This window comes from Lutjanus erythropterus, chromosome 4, assembly GCF_056507025.1.
Source record: "Lutjanus erythropterus isolate fLutEry1 chromosome 4, fLutEry1.hap2, whole genome shotgun sequence".
Taxonomy (NCBI): domain Eukaryota; kingdom Metazoa; phylum Chordata; class Actinopteri; order Lutjaniformes; family Lutjanidae; genus Lutjanus; species Lutjanus erythropterus.
Window position 1 is genome coordinate 23,099,219 of NC_139320.1, and position 19,084 is coordinate 23,118,302.

Below are 19,084 nucleotides of genomic sequence, written 5' to 3' on the forward strand. Positions count from 1 at the left end.
ATGTTTATGACTGTTGTCATTAAATACCATTTGGTCAAAAATATCATTTTTAATGCAAAGTTGACATTGTTTGAGATGACTTTGTTATGATAACATGTAAAGTGTGCCAACAATATTTTCCTTGACCTCAAGCAAAATGGTACATCTTAGACTTAAAGATGTCCTTAAATGTTCCAGGGTCAGTTGGATGAGTACACCTGAGGTAATTTAGCTTCCAGAGTCAGCTAGCTGATGGACAAACAGTGGTTAGCTAGTTTATTTGATGCTGAAGTAGGTTAACTGCTGTCTGTGTTAGCTACCTATCCCAGTTAGCTGTGGAGCTAGCTGCCTGATTCGCTGACTCAACCCTGGGTTGGCAGGAGCCAAACCTAAAAGAAAACTACCGATGTTCCCTGATGTCAAACTGGCCATCGTTGATCTCAGAGACCATGTTCAGTCCAAGTCTGGCTGAGATCTCCTGTCCAGACTCAGCTACATGCTGATGATGCTCACATGGTGCACAACAAAGACCATCAGTACTGCGCATGTGCAAACAATTATCTTTTTTTTCAACATCTTCTGTTTTTAACATCTTCCGTATGCCATTTTTAGACTTATTGAATAACTTTCTTGTCTTGAGGTCAAGGAAAATATTCATGACATACTTATAATGGTCTCACGACAGCCAGTGTAAAAAGCCAATCACTTATGACAGTATAATGTAATGTGAAAACATAAAATTGACCAAACGACACATGAGACAAAATTAATAAACAGTCATAAAGACTCCTTCATGTTCATGAGATTAATTCTTATATTTTTTTGGCCCATTTTTCACCACCTTGGCATGCTTAATGAAACAATTTCCGATCCCCTGATTGTCCTCCACTTTCTGTAAGGTTTCCACAGTCACTCTCTCAGTCTGACGTTGCTCTTGGTTTTGTCCACCAGATCCTGGCACATCTTCCTCTGGCAATGAATGTATTTCGTCAGATCTCTGAGAGAGTCTGCTCCGTCTCTGCACGAGCCCGGCATCTGACACGTCATTGGATAGCTCATTGTGAGGCTGCCCTGTACTGGACATAACATCCGAACCACTGGACTGTCTGTTTGATCCCGCAGATCCGATGGTGTTGGCAGCTCCACTGTGCAAGATGGCTGTGGTCAAATCAAATATGGTCTGCGTCTTTTGAGACTCATCAGTAGGAAATTTGGGAGAATATTTGAACGAGTTCCCCGGGTAAGCCAAGGTGGAGCCTGAGAGTGTACCTGAGCCCCCACTTTGAGGTTTACCCTTCATCATTCCCAGGACTTCATAGCGGAAGCTGGAGATATCCTGCTTCAGCTCCTATCAATTATTGAAAACCAGATTAAACAACAGCAATAAAAGCAATTACACAGAAATAAAAATGTAAGGTTCAGACACTGAATAGCTGCACATTACCTTGAAATTCTCTTCTGTCAAACCTTCCCCTGTTTTGGCATCTCTGATCATTGCAGCCACGTAACGCTTCACAAGGTTCCTCAAAACCTCCTAAAGAACACAAATGATTTTTTTTTGGGAAAACTACATACTGCTTTTCAAAAAAACGTTTAATCGAAAATTACAAGTAAATGAAAATCCAAAAACATCAAAACTTCACAGTATATTGTGGAAAACAAATTACTACCTGATACTCATGGCTTAATCTTACATTTTCAGCTGCACGTCTCTATAATTAAAGAAGAGAAAAAGGTCCATTAACAATATTGTTTCTGTTTTCAGTGTTTGGGTGAATTTCTCTCTGATTTCTAAGGGCCAATTTAGGGAGCCAGTATGAGTGAAGGCTGCACATAAAAATCCATTAACTTGTCGAAGAATTTGGGATTGTTCTCATAATGATGTTTTATATTAAATTCCTTGAGCACTGAACTCCCCTGTTTACAGATAGGGCAGATTACTTTATCTCTCCCCTAAGATCTGACAAATTAAGAGTTGATCCATTTTTCCATTTTTTTGCCTCAACCATACCTCGCCTTTCCACGGTGGCAGAGTTGGTACACATATTACCATACCACTATAGCGTAAAAAACATTCTGGAAAATAGTGTAGTAGATAACTTGTTTTGGTGGAACATTTGCACTTGAGGAGGTGATGGAATTAAAATGGCTAAATTCCAGCAAAAGAAAAAGTAACAGCTGCAAACTTGTTTATGTTCATAGTGTTAGTGACCAAGCTAGGGTGAGAGCGACTTGCCATTTTGAGCTAAAGAAATAAAGATGGTAAAGATAACACGGCTCCACTTCCTCCCACTGTACAAATTGTTGAAATCATTTGGAGCCAGCGTTTGCGCAGCAGTGATCAGTGTTGGAGTCGTGGTATCGAGTTCCTGTCCACATGACCAATTGTGGCATAAAACTCTGTTTTTATATCATCAACAAAGTACTTAAAACCAAACTGATCAGAAGAACGGACGTTTGAAAAACATCATGGTGATAAGAACTACCTAAAATGAGAGAAATATTTTTTTTGTGTATTTGGCAGAGTTAGCAGTTCAACGTGCCATGATGCCACCAAAACGTTCAAAGGTACAGTTACACAACATCTAATAAAAATAACTGCCGAAGAATTATTTCAAGAATGCTTTAATTCACATGATGGGCATTTAATGAAGCAGAAAAAAGATACCATATGAAGTGCTGTATTGGTATCAATATCACTTTACGGGTACTGGTATTGTATTTTTCTTAGTCTGACTCACCAGATCTACACTCTGTTTAAATTCCTCTGATTGGCCGCTCAGGTGGCATCCCCTAACTGTGTCCCCAAGAAACAACAACAACTTCTAATCTAACAACCTACAAGCTGAAAGTACCAAATTATCAACTGGGTCGCTTATGGTATGAATGTAAATAAGTTAGCATCTGTTCCCTTTTCTTTGTGGGGATTAGACATTTTAATGCCAGGACTCGCCTGCTGACGTGCAAATGTTCCACTAAAAGAAGTTCCCCCTCACCACTATTTTGCAGGGGCGCCATCGCTGCATCTTGGGCTTTGTGCCATTCAAGACAATTGAGATTAAATGTTTGTAAGCATCTTACCCCCAAAGTTTCAAAGGTTTCAAGTCTTTTTAGGACTGGTCTCTTAAACAAGTGCAGCTTTATCCATCTAGTTAGATAATACACAGACTTTGGACTGGGTATTATATTAAATGGTGATGGCAAAGTTCCTCCTTCTTCAAAATAGCTCATCCATAATTTTGTTCTTGCAAATTTCCACTCTATATCTGCATGATCCTGAAAAGCAAAACAAACAGTCATTAATAAAAAAAAACTTTTGCAAAGAGCTGCAAGACAAATGAATGTGTGGTAAAACCATAAAATAGTTAAGCTGCACCACTCACAGCAATGTGTTGGTAGGAGTTGTTCATCATTGCAATGAGCATGTTCAGGAGCACTACCAGGGAGATGACATTGTATGTGCCAAACATGGTGGTGCCCACAAACTCAGTGAATTCATGTTCTGCTTTCACATTGGTCACATAGAGGGAAATCAGGCCAAATACAGACCAAAATAATGACTGTAGTGTCTCGAACAGCCTGAAAAACAAACAACCATACATCACATTATGCGCTGCTGAAAAAGAAGCTTATTAATTATTAACAATGCAGATTTGTCAGGGACAATTTATTCAAGAACTTGCGTTGAGAAGGCGTTGTTCTGCTTCTCACAGCGTATACCCTTGCATGGTTTGTCGTCTGTTTCATAATAAAAGTAAAGCTGGTTGAGGCCATTGGCAAAGGCCAACAACACCAGACAGTAGATGAAGAGGAACTTTAGGATGTCCAGCAGCATGCGGCCAAGTGAGATCTGTAAGGGGCCCAGGTGGGAATTAGCAGTGAAAAGGCAGATAAGGCGCAAGGAGCTGAAGATGTTGGCAATAGCGAACAACGCCTCTGCTACCAAAGTCGGGTGCCACATTTCCCAGCTGGATCTGGGTTTTTTCCCACTGTACTGTAAAAAAAAAAAAAAAAAGAAGAACAAAGAAAATGAGAAATTGATGCTACAAAGTTTTGAATTTTTCAGCACACAGGTTGACTTTTCCACTGAGAAATATAAGAATATACAGTCATTACATTTATTTCAGTGTTTTGCTTCATCTTATTTTGATCAAGTAAAAATATGGAGTAATATAAATAAGAATATTTTTGCATCTGTGGCTGTCAAATACCTTCAAATAGGCAACAATCTTTAGTGAGATGGTTGCAAGATACAAGGAGTTCATGATGAAGTCCATTAAGTTCCACCAGTCATCTACGTAATCTTCGAAACCGCTGTCCCACATCTGTTTGATCTCAGTCCATATAAAGCCTTGGAGACATGAACAAATGACAGAGGTCGGTTGTCACTGTAAAACCATCATTCATATATAATTCCACAGGAAATATATTATATGTGCAGATGATACAGTAACATACATAGACTTTCTTCAGATGTGACTACAGTGTACAGATGTACAACAGTGCATGATAACCAGTGTTGGGCAGTAACATATTACTCTGTAACTCATTACTGTAATATTATTACTTTACCCACTAACAGGCATTCATTCATCCATTATCCATAAACATCCATGTGTTAAGGATTGTGGCTGGCATGACATTGAGCGAGAGGCGGGGCACACGTTGTACAGGTCCCCAGTTCATCACAGGGCTGACACACAGAGACAGACAACCACTCATACTCCTATTCACACCTATGCACAATCAACTTATTAACCTGCATGTCTCTGGACTATGGGAAGAAGCCAGAGGAGACCTTAGGAAAAGGCCCTAAGCCAGCCACGAACTCCCCTGTCCCAGCTGGCTGGGGAATTCGAACTCAGAACCTTCTTGATGTGAGGTGACAGTGCTAACCACTGCACCTCAGTAACGAGTAGTGCATGGGATTACAATTTCCAAAACAGTAATTTCATTGTAGTTTCTAATCCAAGCAACACTGCATTGCTGTGTTACTGCATTATGCAATTTGTTTAGTGTCCTTGGTAGAATTGAAAATGTAAACTCGTACAATGCCACTTTGAAGTCAGTAAGTGTCTCTTTTTTTTGCCCGAGTAGTGGGTGAATTTGCAACCCATCTGCCAATTTTGGTGAGTTTTATAGTCTTATAGTTTTTGCTGAACAAGCAATTTTTTAATTAAGAAGAAGGAAAAAAGAAAGATAGAAAAATGGTTATAATTATTACAAGGAGTAACAAGTAACTTGCCCAGCACTGATGATAACATGACATGTTAGTGCAGTGGTTCTCAAACTATTTTTTGGCATCCCTCCTTTCAGAAACTGAAAAAGGTTCAGGCCCCACCCTGCAATTATTAGCAATTGTTTATAATAATTGGGAAAGCAACTGATTAAAAATGATTCAAGTTGAATTTTAGTGAAATAAATGTTGCCATGATAGCCTCAGCAAACTCCCGTTTGCTTATTTCCTCAACATAAATTGTATTAATTTAACTTTATTTGAGTCTACATTTCTCCCTTGATCATCCACACCCCCCTGCAGTGGGTCTGCCCGCCCCCCAGTTTGGGAACCACTGTGTGTGTGTGTGTGTGTGTGTGTGCCTGTGTTCATTGTTACCAAGCACCCAGGGCAGGATCATCCATTCCACAGTGGTGGGAGGCGGGCCCTGAAAGTCTGGCTGTGCAGAGGCTATATGCTGCGAGGCCAGGAAGAGGAGGAAGAGGAAGGTCAGGTAGGAAGCAGTGTGACAGATGAATTTGATGAAGGGCTTACGGATGAATAAGCCATAGCGGTTCTTTGGAGAGATCAGGTAGAGGATGCTTAGTAGTGGGAAGAGGAGGCCAATGAAGATACACGTGATGAGCTTTCCTGCCCAGTGACGCCTCCTCCAGCCTGGGAACTCATCATACCAGCGAGATGCCAGCAGCTGCTGACAGTTGGGCTGAGCAACAAACTGAAAGAAAGAGAGACAAAGACAGATATGTTAATTCAACTCTTAGTAATCATCAAATGATGGACAAATGCAGGCATACAATCACTACTACTATTAAATTACCTTTTAGAAGGGCGACATTTGACAAAAAAAGTGTCGAAAGGCCAAATGTTTTTGTTCACTGTGATGTTAGAGATTTAAATGTGTGTATGTTAAAATGTGTTTTTTGTCCACTTTATTAGTTTTCACTATTGGAAAAGTAACGTTATACAAAGTACAGGAAAAACAATGATCTGTTGTAATCCTAGATTAGATGTAACTTGTTGTGCAATGTTTAAGATCTTTTTTCATTCAGGCTGACTCTTAAATTTCCTCTTCTTAAACAGTCAGAGTTAAAACTTTCTAATAAAATAAGAATCTCTGCTTAAAAACAGACATAACTGATGAATGGGGCAATCTTTCTCATTTGAAGAAATTATTTATACTTTTCTTTTAATATATTTAGAAATGATCAGAGGGCTGGCCACAAATTCAAGAGGCCAGGCTTAGGATTATTAAACTAACCACTAACTAACTAACTACTATTGAACTGTGACTAAACCAGTGGTATGGAAACCCCAGATCTGAATCTTGGTGGCCCTCAACAAACTAAGCTTGTCTGTCCCTTACAGGAGGCTCAACAGGACATGAAGAAACTTTCTGAGGTCCCTTAAACCATCCTTCAGGAAGCCTTAATTACTCCTCTAACTGACGAAATCAATCAAACATGTAAAAGGATTTTCAGTGGCTAATTAGAAAAGAAACAGGTGGATGGACCAGCCATGTGTCTACACTGCATTAAATACTGTATATACACTGGTGATTTGTACAGTGAGTACCAGCCTGTAGACTGTTTTTCCCTACAGTCTCAAACTCTCTCAGGTTGTGTGCCTCCACCAACCAGTCAAATGTCAATTTATATCCATGTTTGTCTAGACTTTTGAAGGAATTTAATAAAAGACATTAAAATATTTTTTTAAGTTTGTAAGTTATCACTATGTTGACCTGTATGATTCGGTGAAGTTGACAGTTGAGTTTACCTTTAACCTTTTGCATATAAATAGTTATCACCTCATCAGTTTATCCTATGTGTGTGAAACTTTGTTATAATTAGCTTAAGAATTTATGAGGAATGGCCAGAAACATGATTTCAGAAATCAAAGTGGCCTTTGATCACCAAATTCTAATCTGTTCATCCTTGAGTCCACATGGACAGATGTGCCAAATTTGAAGAAATTCTGTCTAAGCAGACAGACATGACGTCCCTGTTACCTTGACCGTTGACTTCCAAATTCTAATTCCTAGTCCAATATGACCTGTTCACTGTACATTAGCCTGCTTATTACCTGGTTACTTACTTAAGAAACTAATAATTTGACACAACATATTAAACAATTATTTTTATGATTTAAAATTACTCCTCAAGCGTATATGATCAGAACTGTCTCCATAGCAACAGTAGCCATTTAACAAGGCCATGTAATAAACTTAAACATTTCTGACCTCATTGGTCAGAGAGAGGCAAGACACTAAAGAAAGAATACGTGAACCACTTACTTACGCTGTCTATATTATGTTTAGCACCCTGCATCCAATCACAAGAATTGTAAAAACACTACGAGTGACATTTGAGATGTACACTTAATAACAGACTTTTATCTTTTAAGTATGCAACACAAAAGTTTCAGTGGCAAACAAGTGGTGCTCTCTAATCTTCTGTTAAGACGTGATTGTCAAATCTCTTTCCTGTCCACATTTTCTCTGCCCTGTGAGATTTGATATAAGCATCTGCTGGACATCTGCGGCTGGTGATGGAAGTTAATTTCAGTTTAACCAAGTTAGAGCCAAATGGATTCCCATTATGGTACTATATAGCATTAAACTGTGGTTGATGAGGTCATCTGTCACTGCAGAATCTGACATCTTTAATGTTTCCTATTTGTCCTTGTAAGATGTTGACTTCAGACTAGTCATAACATGACTGGAGGCTAAAGGTGGCATCTGGCAGGACCAGATTTTGTCTGGGGACATTTTTGGAAGGTGAAAATCCCTCCGTCCACATGTCATCTCACTCTCCCCATCAAAAACAAGCTTTAATTCTGTCTCAAGGCATAATCATACTGATGACACTCTATATAGAGATAATTAATAACATTTAGAAGGGCAGTACACCCTCAAATAAAAAAACAAGTTTTCCTCTTCTGCTATTTATCAATCTAGACAGTTCCACTGTCAGTTTTGGAGACATCGACTGTGGAGATGTCTGCCTTTTCTCAAATATAATGGATGGTACTCGGCTTGTGGTGCTCGAAAAAATACATTTGAAAAACTAAACAGCGATGTCTCTTTCCAGAAATCATGACCTGATTACTCAAGAGAGATAGATTGTTGTGAGCAGTTTCATGTCGGACCTGTTTTCTTCCCATTGTTCTTGTCGATTCTACTGGAGAATCAATCAAGTAAAACAAATAGATTCTACCGTAGAAAGAAAGCAGTTCTGACATAAAACTGCTCACAACAAAGTCTGTGGATTATCTTGAGTAGCCGGGTCATTGTTTCTGGAAGTACAGCACTACAGTTAAGAGGAAAAATATGTATTAGTAATTTTGGGGTGAACTATCCCTTTAAATTAGTTCCACAGAAAATAATTGAACACTATTCTGCCATTTTGGTAAATAGCAGTTGATGTTCCTGTACATGAAAACTGTACATAGAAACAGTCTTCTTTTTTTTATATAAAACACTAGACCATGTTTTGTTGTTTAATTAAATTATAAAATAACACATTATGATTGTCTCTGGGTGCAGTAAGTAGGAGGAGAACAGAGGAAGACATCTTTACTGAATGCATTAAAGGGAAATTTTGCCACTAATAATGTGTTCATCCAATAAGTGCTGGTGGGCTGCGTAGTCCATTAAAAGTCTGTAACCACTTTGGTGCATTTTCTTTGGAGAACTACAAAATGGCCATCAAAGCCATCAGAACAGCCCATCTTAATAATGAATATATCTATACTGGCAGTACACAACAACTGCTCTCTGGCCAGTCCTGTACAGTTCAAGAAAAAAATAACACAACATTCATTTTTACTTACTTTCCATTGTTGTCTGGAGTTAATGTGACATGTGAAATCCACTGCCAGAAATTTAGCAGTATCATTTGATTCAGAGCTATCACATCAAAAAATCCTGCTTCCTTCATTTACGAACAATTTCCAGAATTATTAAAGCCCTCACACTCTGACCTCGAAAAAGTCATTCATGCATTCATCTTCTCCAGACTCAACTACTGTAACTCTGTTAGCTCCAACTGGTTCAGAACGCAGCAGCCAGGTTTCTTTACTGGTTTTAACACACAACATCACATCATCCCAATCCTGGGTCATCTGAGATACTGTAGGTCCAAGTCTAGTCCGTCACATCAAGGTTTTCATAAGCAAACTGTAAAATAATAATAAAGTTATTTACTTATCTGAATGCTAACCATTATGCTACAAGGTTATAACATGTTCTCATAAAGGTTTTATTAATTGTGTCTTTTCCAGAACTGAGAACAAAACTCTTCAGTGCATTCTTATAAAATAAAATGTGTGATTAAAAAAAGGAACAATGAGAATTTCTCATTTTTCATACAAGATGCTTGATCCCCAAATGGAAGTTTTGTACCACCTATTCTAACTGATAAGGGTCAGAATATTTATAAATAATGTAGCAAAAAGGAATTGTTTGTTGTATTTATGTTCATGTGCATAAATTCAGGACAGTCAGAGATGTAATCACAATGGCTAAAGTTATTAATTGTACTTAATTATTTAATTTTTCACTAGCAAATCCAATATGGGGCATGGTCAACATGCTAATTCTCATAATTCATAAGTACCATACAAAAGGCATCAGTAATCTTCATTATTTTGCATAAGATGAAAAACAACTCAATGATCATCAAAATGCATGAACTAAATATGTGAACTAGCACATGAACAATTGCTGCAATTAGTGTACAGCTGCATGAAGTGAGTATTATTGTTCTTCAAAAACAGCAGGGAAAAAGCGGGGAAAAAATCATAAAGCTCTCTGTTTCATCAAGTTCATTGATATATGTCCCAGTCAGGGCTATTTAGGTCAAATAGGCCTTCTTAATTATAATATAAAATGAGTAGCAACTACATAAGGCTGCCTGGAGTTCTCATATAATTTCGCTAATAGATGCCAGTTGGCATGCTCCAAGTTAGAAGAAAAAGAGAGGACCATCGGCATGGAGGCTACGCAATGCACTGCTGTGCACTGGGTCAGCAGTAAAAGGTATTTTAGCCACTTAACAAGGTCTACCCTAAAAAATTCAATATCAGTTTAAGTGTATGCAAGATTTAAAATATTTTCACTGCTTCATTTTGCCATCAAACAGCCTTTTCTAATGGGAAACACTGTAACATAAAGCCAAATATCACTCTCTCTGACCCAACCAAACTCAAATAATTCTCACTATCCCTTTAAGGGTTGATAAGTGAACACTTGGTTTTGTGTTCCCATGGTTTTGTGTTCCCATATTATACTTGAATTCAAGAGTGTTGCTTAAACATTAGTTTAATATTTTTCTATGATTTCCCATCACTGTGTAGGACCAGGTCCTGTTATCATCATTATTATTAGTAGTAGTATTAGGTCTATTAGTAGTATTGAAGGTAGTATATGTTCAGTGTAAAATGTAGTCTGAAATTAGCCAGTGAATTCTTGTCCAAAATAACCATTGGTGATAAAAAAAAAAAAAAACAGTAGCCACTGAGCCCTTGAAGTTCAGCTATAAAACCTTTTGCCATGGAGACCAATTGTGCCACACAGAGCTGCTAACAGTCACACTGATCCTTCATTCTCACATTGCCAACTGTCAAATCAAAACGTACTAGAGAAGTCAAAACACTGCAGACTGCATTTTAAAAACTTTGACAGTAAATGCTTAAGGCAAATATAAAATTTACACGTAGAAGATGAGCAGTCTGCAAAAGGTATGAGCCTTTAACTCTGCAAATATCACAAAACTACTGTATACAAACAAGACCTGAAAGCTCAAAGTAGTCTATTTGATGAGTGAAACAAATGAAAGGCACACGCTGAAGATCAGTGTGTACATTATATTGTAGCCTGTTATACAGGAAACAAAAAATTCTTTTACTTGTAAACGTGGTAAAAGACAATAATGCCACATTTCCTGGCAGATGAGAAATACAATTTTTATAAATTTTGTGAACTGAGACCAGATGACCAAATTGGTACTTATTAGATAAAAATCCATGCAACGTTTATACATTTGCAGTTTTAATCCATTACAAACTTCAAGTAATACTTCAGAATACTAATTCTTGCTTATTTTTTCTTGTTGCTATGTAATCACATGTGTAAATTTTTAGTAGCACCATTTTAAAACAAATAAAAGTGGTATCCAGGGGATAAATACTCCAAAGATGTTAAAAGACTGTAAAAGGTTCCCTCCCTAATTAAAATATTATGAGCGTGTATTTCAGGGAAACGGCCATCACTTATTCCATCATTATCCCCAATTATCTAATTGTCACGGGACTGTCTGAGAGAGCTACTGTAATGCCTTTCTAAGAGCCAGCCTGGCAATTACATGTTGCTCTACACTCCCCAAGGACATCTCCACCCAACTCGGACCATTTACGGCTCATCTTGGCACCATTCTTGTCATCCAGTCCATGTTTTCCAAAGAATTTAATCTTTATTCCTTGTTTTATACACTGTGAAACGGTATCAGTTCTCAGTATGTCTCCACATATATCAGCGTTATCAAAACAAATCCCTGTACTTCTTTTACTTGTGTTATCTTTTTCACTTTAAACACAAGAAAAAAACAGTTGTTGTACAGTAGGGGAGACTGGGGACAGTCACAACCATTTTTGTGTTTCTTTTTTTTCTAGTTTTCAGAGATTTCTAGACCAACCAAACCTTGATATATTAAACCTAAACCTGTCTGCTAAATACCATATTTAAAATGATTACATATGACACATTGTTCACAATATTTGTTTGAATGGGAGACGTTGATACAACTAACCCCAACCATGGGGACAGCTGCAACACAATTGGCAACATGTTAAAAATACATTAAATTTCATGACTTAACTTCTGCTTTTTGTGTCAATAAGCATAGTATTGTAAAAATGTGTTGGTTTACAATAATAATCTACTATTATCTATTTATGCAATATTTTTTCAGGATTATTTATTCATTTTGTAATATTTCTTTTTTTTTTTGTTTATGCACAGTACAACTGACCTTCTCCTGCCCCTTTTTGCTCTGTGCTTCAATGACAGTTGAGCAAATGTGGAACCTCGGTTAACTTTCTCCTTTTCTGTTTCCTGTACTTAGATATGCTATATGCTAAGCTAGTCATTGTTGAAAAGAAAACCACATTTTGAAGATGGTTAAAAGATGTTGCCGAGAGACCTGTAAAAGTGACATATATTCACATCTTATGTCAGCTAATGTTAGCAAAATGCTAGCTTCCTAGCTAATCTACATCAACAATTAGAAGCAGCTGCCATTTTGAATGACATGAACAAGCTAGTTAGCTAAAATTTGGCAAATATTAGTGAGCTAGTTTGCCAACATTTTGCTAAAATGAGCTAACTCAAGATGTTACATCATTTTTACAGGAAAAAGAGACAGCTGGCTGAAGTACCAAGCTGGCTCAACTGTTATTGGAAGACAGAGAAAGAAGGGGGGGGGGGGCTTAAGAAGGGTCAGTTTGCAATGCAGCAAACTATTATTTAACATTTACTTACTGTGTCCAAAATGTATAAAATGAAGTGCATCTCAGTACATTGAACTTCCAACTTCATCAAATACACCAGACTGGACATCACTTCCACGGATGTATGCAGATGCAGATGCAGATATCATTTGAATGGAAAAGTTTTGATACTACTTAGTACTTGGTTATTCCAGTCGATACCTTAAAGGTGTGTACTGAAACCTAGCACATCCTCTGTTGAACTGCCCTCAGTCTACCTTACCACTGTAAGGCAGACGCAGCAGTCATGTGACAAAGAGAGGACATGATAATCAACAAAGACCTTACCTCTTTCTGGCAGTATTTGATAGCCAGCTTCAGTCGAGCCAGATCATTAGCATTCTCATCCATGAGAGGGTTGATGTCATCACGATAGTTGAGGATTATTTCCAACTCTTTAGAACTTCTGGTCTGGTCCAACAGGTCCTTTGCAAACTGTTTACATGTGTGGGACAGCTCCTCGTACTCTGCCTTGAATTCGTTCTCCACCGTGCTAAGCTCCTTCAGTTCCCAGCTGAGCTGGAAAGCCGTGAGGAAAGGATCCTCACTGGAGAGGGCGATGAGGGACGGGCTGGAGAGGGCCTTGTAGATGTTCAGACGAGAGCGCGAGTGACGGAGGCAGTCCACGTCTGAACTGGCCACACACTCCACGCAGTTGCAGCGCACAGCATGTGGCTGAGGTATGGAAACACCTCGCTGCAAGAGAAGTTTGATGATCTCGTAGTTGTTGGTGTGTGCTGCGAGGATGATGGGAGTGATGTCTGGTGTGAAGTCTGAAAACTGTTTGTCCAGCAGAATTGGAGGGACCTTTTTAGGGAGACACAGGACACAAAACATTAAGACATGAAAATTTGTAGTAAACCAATATTTCATCAGATAGTTTACAAAAGAATACAGCTTTTTAAATGCCTTACAGGAACAGAAACAACTGGTTTGAATGGGTCTAATTTCATGTGTCTTGGGTCTCTAACCATCTTGTCTAACAGCAAGTGCACAGCTAATGACTTGTGGTTCAGCTGGCCTCAAAATATCTTCCTGGTTGGAAGCAGCTACACTTTTTTTCTTTTCCCTTCTTTTCACAGAAAACATCAAGTCCATTAAAGCCAGGCCCAGCAGCAGAAAAGAAAAAACAATATTACAAAGATGTCAAGAATTATTTGAATGCAACTGGGGGCTTTATCAAACTGCCTGAAACGCAAACCGTGGAGAACGACTCTTTGTTGTAAATGCTGAGGCAAAAAACCCACAGCAGCACATCAAAGAGTATCAGTGCTGCAGCTTTTGAGCAGAAAATACGAGCTGGATTCCTGAAATACACACAGCACAGCCATGCCTGAAACTAACAAACAGAGGAACGCACCCCTGTAAAAAATGTTTTGATCATTGGTGAAATGTTGCTGCAAGGCTGATTCATGGGAAGTGGAACCAATATCAACAAACTTATGAATCTGCCGCAAAGTTTTACTTGTTGCTAAACAGGACTGTTAAAAATGCTTCTCTTTTCAGCAGATCAACAGCGTCACATACTGAACTTGTACCCACTGACTCCTTTTTTTCTGTAAAAAAAAGTGCATTTGCAGTTCACACAGACTGTATGAGTAGGTTGTAACTGAAAAGAAAATATCACACAGGAAACCACTTTATAATCAAAACTGGAGTTGGTAGCTGAGAATGAGGCACCATGACAATTCTGCCCAAATTTATCAACATTCAGCAACATCATTACCTCCACAAAGGCTTCTGGAAACTGTGTTCAGAGGGTAAAGACAAAAACAGTACAGTAATTGTATGAGGCATAAATGATCCTAATGCCACACTTTTTTACTCTGTGTTCCAATAACAGTTGACCAAACTTGGTATCTTGGTCAACTTTCTAATTTTCCTGTAATAGCGACATGTTAGGTTAGCTAATGTTACACTAGCAAACTAGCTAGCTAATGATTGATGTAGATTAATTTGTGAAGATTATCTTGCTGAACAAAATGTGTCAGTATCAAAAACTTTTGTCTGCTACAGAGCTTATTTTCTGCACTAAATCCACAAAACCCAGTGGCTTTTTGTGGGGAGAAACAGAGCGATGCAAACTTCTGGGCTGGCCTAAACAAATACCTCATCCTTGCAGCTGTCTACAACAGTTGAGTGAACTTGGTACCTGTGTCAACTTTCTCCTTGTTAAGTAAAAGAAACATAAAGGGTCATATCTTACATCAGCTGATAAGAAAACAACCCTAGTTAAGTAGCTAGAAAATGATTAATGTAGATTAGCTAGCTAGTTATCAAGGATTTTGCTAACATTAGCTAACTTAAGATGTGAATATATGCTGTTTAGGAAATAGCATTTGTTATGGTCTAAAATGACTGATTTCTTAAAAGTTGTGATGTATGTTGCAATGTTTTAAGGCATTTTTTGTTATGATATTGCTGGAGCAAGTAAAAAATGCTTTAAAAATTTAAAAATTTAAAGGAATCAAAAATCAAAGCCTACTTGTTCCAGTAAGAGTAAAACTGCACTCTGTTCTGAGTGTTTTTAGCAGCCTTAACAGAAATATGCTAGAAGCTAGGATGACTGGGAAGTTGCGGTGATTGGACAAACATGCAAAGCTGTGCAGAATTCACAAAATGTGGTTGAATTTGCATTGAATGTTGCAATAGCCACATTGCAACTCCCTGGACTGACTGGAGATACCAACTGTTATTGGAGCACAGAGCTAAAAGGGGCAGAGCTTCAGAAGGGTCACGTGTGTCATATTCTGTTGCAGTAGTAAAAAAAAGCTTTGTGAAAGGTTCAAAACACAGAAATCAATAAAATAAAATATTCTGAGGCTAGAAAGGTTAGCAACAAACCATAAGTCTATAGGAGAAACACCTGTGGGAGTGTAGAGTTTAAGATCTCCAGTACCTGTTTCTCTCCACGTGGCTTCTTGTGGTTGAGCAGCAGCTCCACAGCTCCCACCACCTCTTTACGGATGGCGTGCAGCAGGGCATCACCCACATATACATTAAAGCTGAGCAGCAGATCAATGATCTCCAGGTTCTCGTTTTCTATGGCGATAAGCAGGGCTGTGCGTCCCAGCGGGTCGATACAGTTGATGTTGATCCTGAAGTAGATCTCAGCCTCCTCCAGGGCTTGTTTCACACTGCCATAATCCCCCCTCTCCACGGCCCCCAGGTAGGCCCTCTCCAGGGCGGACAGCTCCGACTCGGCCCGCACGATCCGCAGAGGGATGCGGTCCCTGTACGAGGAGTTGTCAGTTTTCTTGTAATACAGCTGTGCCATATTTCTGCTACAGCATCACGGTCTCAACTGAGGAAGAATGAGAAATAACGAGAGGAGGAAGAGTCTATAAGATCAAGTGTCAGTGTTAATGTAACACTACAGCTGCAAATGTCCATTTCCCTCGACTGATAGTTGAAAATTATACCTACTGATTCATTGATTAATCATTAGTAATTTATACCACGCGCGTTTTCTTCTCATTTTCATTATTTTCATCAGACAAAATAACGTTAAATTGCTGCCATTCTAGATAAATTACCCATTAAGACATTTTCCGTTAAATTCATAATGGCTGTTAGTCAATGTTATTAATGTTTAATCATTAACAACTCTGGCAGATGGTGGGAAAAGTAGGCTGCAACTGTCAAAACTATGCTTTTATACAACCGTTCAAAAAATCTAATATAATGGCATAATTCAAACAGCAAATATGCATATCAGTTCAGAATTATTTTTTTTGATATTTAAGTGAAGTTTGTTAAAAAAAAAAAAAATACACCTTCCTTCAAAATAGTGTTAAAATGCGTTACGGTTAAATCATAGATAAAATAATCTGAAACATGCTTTAAACACCATTAAAACACATTATTTAAAACAGACCAGTTTCTAAGGAGACGTACTCAATCACCTAAAAGCAAATTTATGCAAAAGCAGACTAAAGAAAGACTGAAACTTTACCTTTAGTTTCCATTTGTGATGAACTCGACTGAGAATCAGAGGCTGCAGCGGCTATCAGCGAGGAAACATGCGATCCTCATCTTATCACCAAAGTGTCCACTGGAGACACTGTAACCTAATGGCATGTCATGCAATCCTCTGCCCACCCCTCCTCCCTTTCGCTCTCTCATCTGTCTGTGGGGGCATTAAGAAAAGAAAAACGACCTACACGTCTCTGCAAAATACAAGCGTCAGATCAGGTGAAACAAGTGATGACATATTATCTTCTGACAGAAAGTGCGCACAAACAGCGCGCTAAAACTCTGGAAATCTTCAGTCACCACCGCCTCTGTACCCACGCTGTTATCCAGCGTAACAAGTGTTGGTTTATGGGCAGTTTACCATGAAGTAACCAGTTACCAACTGTTTACTTTAATGCAAAAGTAACAATATCACTTTTTTTATGTTGTCAGGGCAGTCATGTTCTTTCCGAGAACAATGTGATGTTTATTGTCAATAAGAAACGCTTAAATCCTAGTGTATTTGCTTTATTTTCAGAATGTCGAAGTAAAGTAACATTTATGGATTGTGAGGATAAAGAGATTCAAACTGTAAGTATTTATGTGTCATTTGACTTCCTGAAGCCACTTTCAATAAGAAGCTTAAGATCTACTTAAAGTCTCTTTAGTAAACCTTAAGCAGGGTTTGGCATTGACTTTTTGCAGTTTCAGCAGATGTATGGAGTAAAGCAATATATTTCATTTTAAAAGGGACAGTGCAACCCCATATCAAAAAGTTCCACTAACTTAAAAAGGTTGAGTTTTGCAGAATTTCCTTTCTTGACTTTATTGAACTCATAGTATTTGAGTAATATGAACTTTTTGCAGATGATATACATGCTAATTAAAATGATCAGTTCAGAGGTGCTTAAAACTTTACAGTTTCAACATCATTTATGTCCTGTTTTGACAGAATAAATTAATAGTGCATGTAATAAGATACTGGCTACTGTCATAGATATGTTACTACTTGGCGAAATAATAACCATAAAAAATAAACTATTGTTATTATTTTATTATTATTATCATAAATATAATTACTGCATGTAAGGAATTGGTAGTTTGATCACCACACCTCTCGATTAATGACTTTCACACAGAAGGCTTCCAAAAAAGATTGCAGATGCTACGGTTGACATATTCAAGTGCACAATGAACAGATGATTATGCATTTCACAGGCTAAATCTATGTGTAACGTTTTATTTTAATGGTTCAAATGAGATGTAATTCCACAATTGCTCCACTCCATAGGCCAGTTGGTTGGAACACTTTTACACTGGGTTTGATTAATAAACTTGTCACAGACAACACTATTTCTGCTGTTCTCCCTGTGTATCTGTGTGAGGAAGTCTCTTTATTAATCCATTCATATATTCATTTATTTCTAAGGATAACCTAATTATGTATGTTCCTGGTGACTAATTCCCTTATCACTTAAATGCAAATTTTAATTTAGACTAGTCTAACAGTAAGAAAACACTCCAGCACAGTTTATTAATTGATAATCTTAAACACTGTTCGAAAAAATAGTATATTTATTAACAGCCATTTGAAGCCGTTAGTCACATTCTACAATTGCCAAATCATATTTTAAATTGTGTTGAAATGTATGGCACTTTACACCGTGTAATACAAACATTACAGATTGACCTAAAACACATAACAACTCACTAAAAACTTCACCTTTTTGACTCCGAACAGGAGCAAAATCGTGTCTTCTGGAAAATGAAATTGTTTACTTGGAGCTGACATTAGCTGCCAGCCTGCCTCACAGTGTAGCTAACGTTAGCTGTGCTAGCAGCAGCAGCTGCTCTGCTTGGGGGTTAATGTCTGTGCTGAATGTGATCACACATTGTAGTATATTATGTCACAGTCTATATTCAACTTTAGTTCCATTTTTTTTTATATCAAAACACCACCAAACTGCACTCTTACCCAGCACGTATGGCCCACCCAACCCTGGATGTTTTTATCAGCAAGGTGGGACAAATGACAGCTGATTGTGGTGCTCAAAGATAAAAAAAAAAAAACTTGTACTTAAATGAAATTATAAAGTAACACATTATCATTGTGCCTGAGTGCAGTAAGTAGGAGGAGAACTGAATGCATTAAAGGAAAATTTACTCTTGGGCTGTGTAGTCCATTAAACGTCTGCAACCACTTTAGTGTACTTTCTGTAGTGAAACTCCAAAATGGCCATCAAACCCATCAGAACAGCTCATCTTAATGACATAGTACACAACAACTGCTCGCTGGCCACTCCTGTGCAATTCGGGAAAAAATGAACAATGCTTCATGCATTTTTACTTACTTTCCATTGTTGTCTTGAGTTA

The 19,084-nt window shown here is 38.0% G+C and overlaps 1 protein-coding gene across 1 annotated transcript; it reads right to left on the bottom strand.

Moving 5' to 3' along the window:
* Positions 1-436: 436 nt before the first annotated feature.
* On the bottom strand, positions 437-16,850 carry LOC146328365 (short transient receptor potential channel 4-like). Its single transcript, XM_084717368.1, has 11 exons — positions 16,713-16,850; positions 15,657-16,061; positions 13,046-13,564; positions 5,594-5,930; positions 4,191-4,330; positions 3,663-3,973; positions 3,363-3,558; positions 3,061-3,255; positions 1,650-1,691; positions 1,424-1,513; positions 437-1,327 (listed from the first exon to the last, which is right to left on the bottom strand). The coding sequence occupies exons 2-11, from the start codon at positions 16,032-16,034 to the stop codon at positions 785-787; spliced, it is 2,751 nt and encodes a 916-aa protein (XP_084573494.1). The 5' UTR covers positions 16,035-16,061; positions 16,713-16,850; the 3' UTR covers positions 437-784.
* Between the last annotated feature and the right edge of the window lie 2,234 nt (positions 16,851-19,084).

Coding starts and splice junctions, on each gene's coding strand:
- LOC146328365 (XM_084717368.1), bottom strand. CDS start 16,034: ATGGCACAGCTGTATTACAAGAAAACTGACAACTCCTCGTACAGGGAC. Junction 3,256..3,362: donor ACTCCTACCAACACATTGCT/GTGAGTGGTGCA, acceptor TTTGCTTTTCAG/GATCATGCAGATATAGAGTG. Junction 1,328..1,423: donor TGACAGAAGAGAATTTCAAG/GTAATGTGCAGC, acceptor AATAATTGATAG/GAGCTGAAGCAGGATATCTC.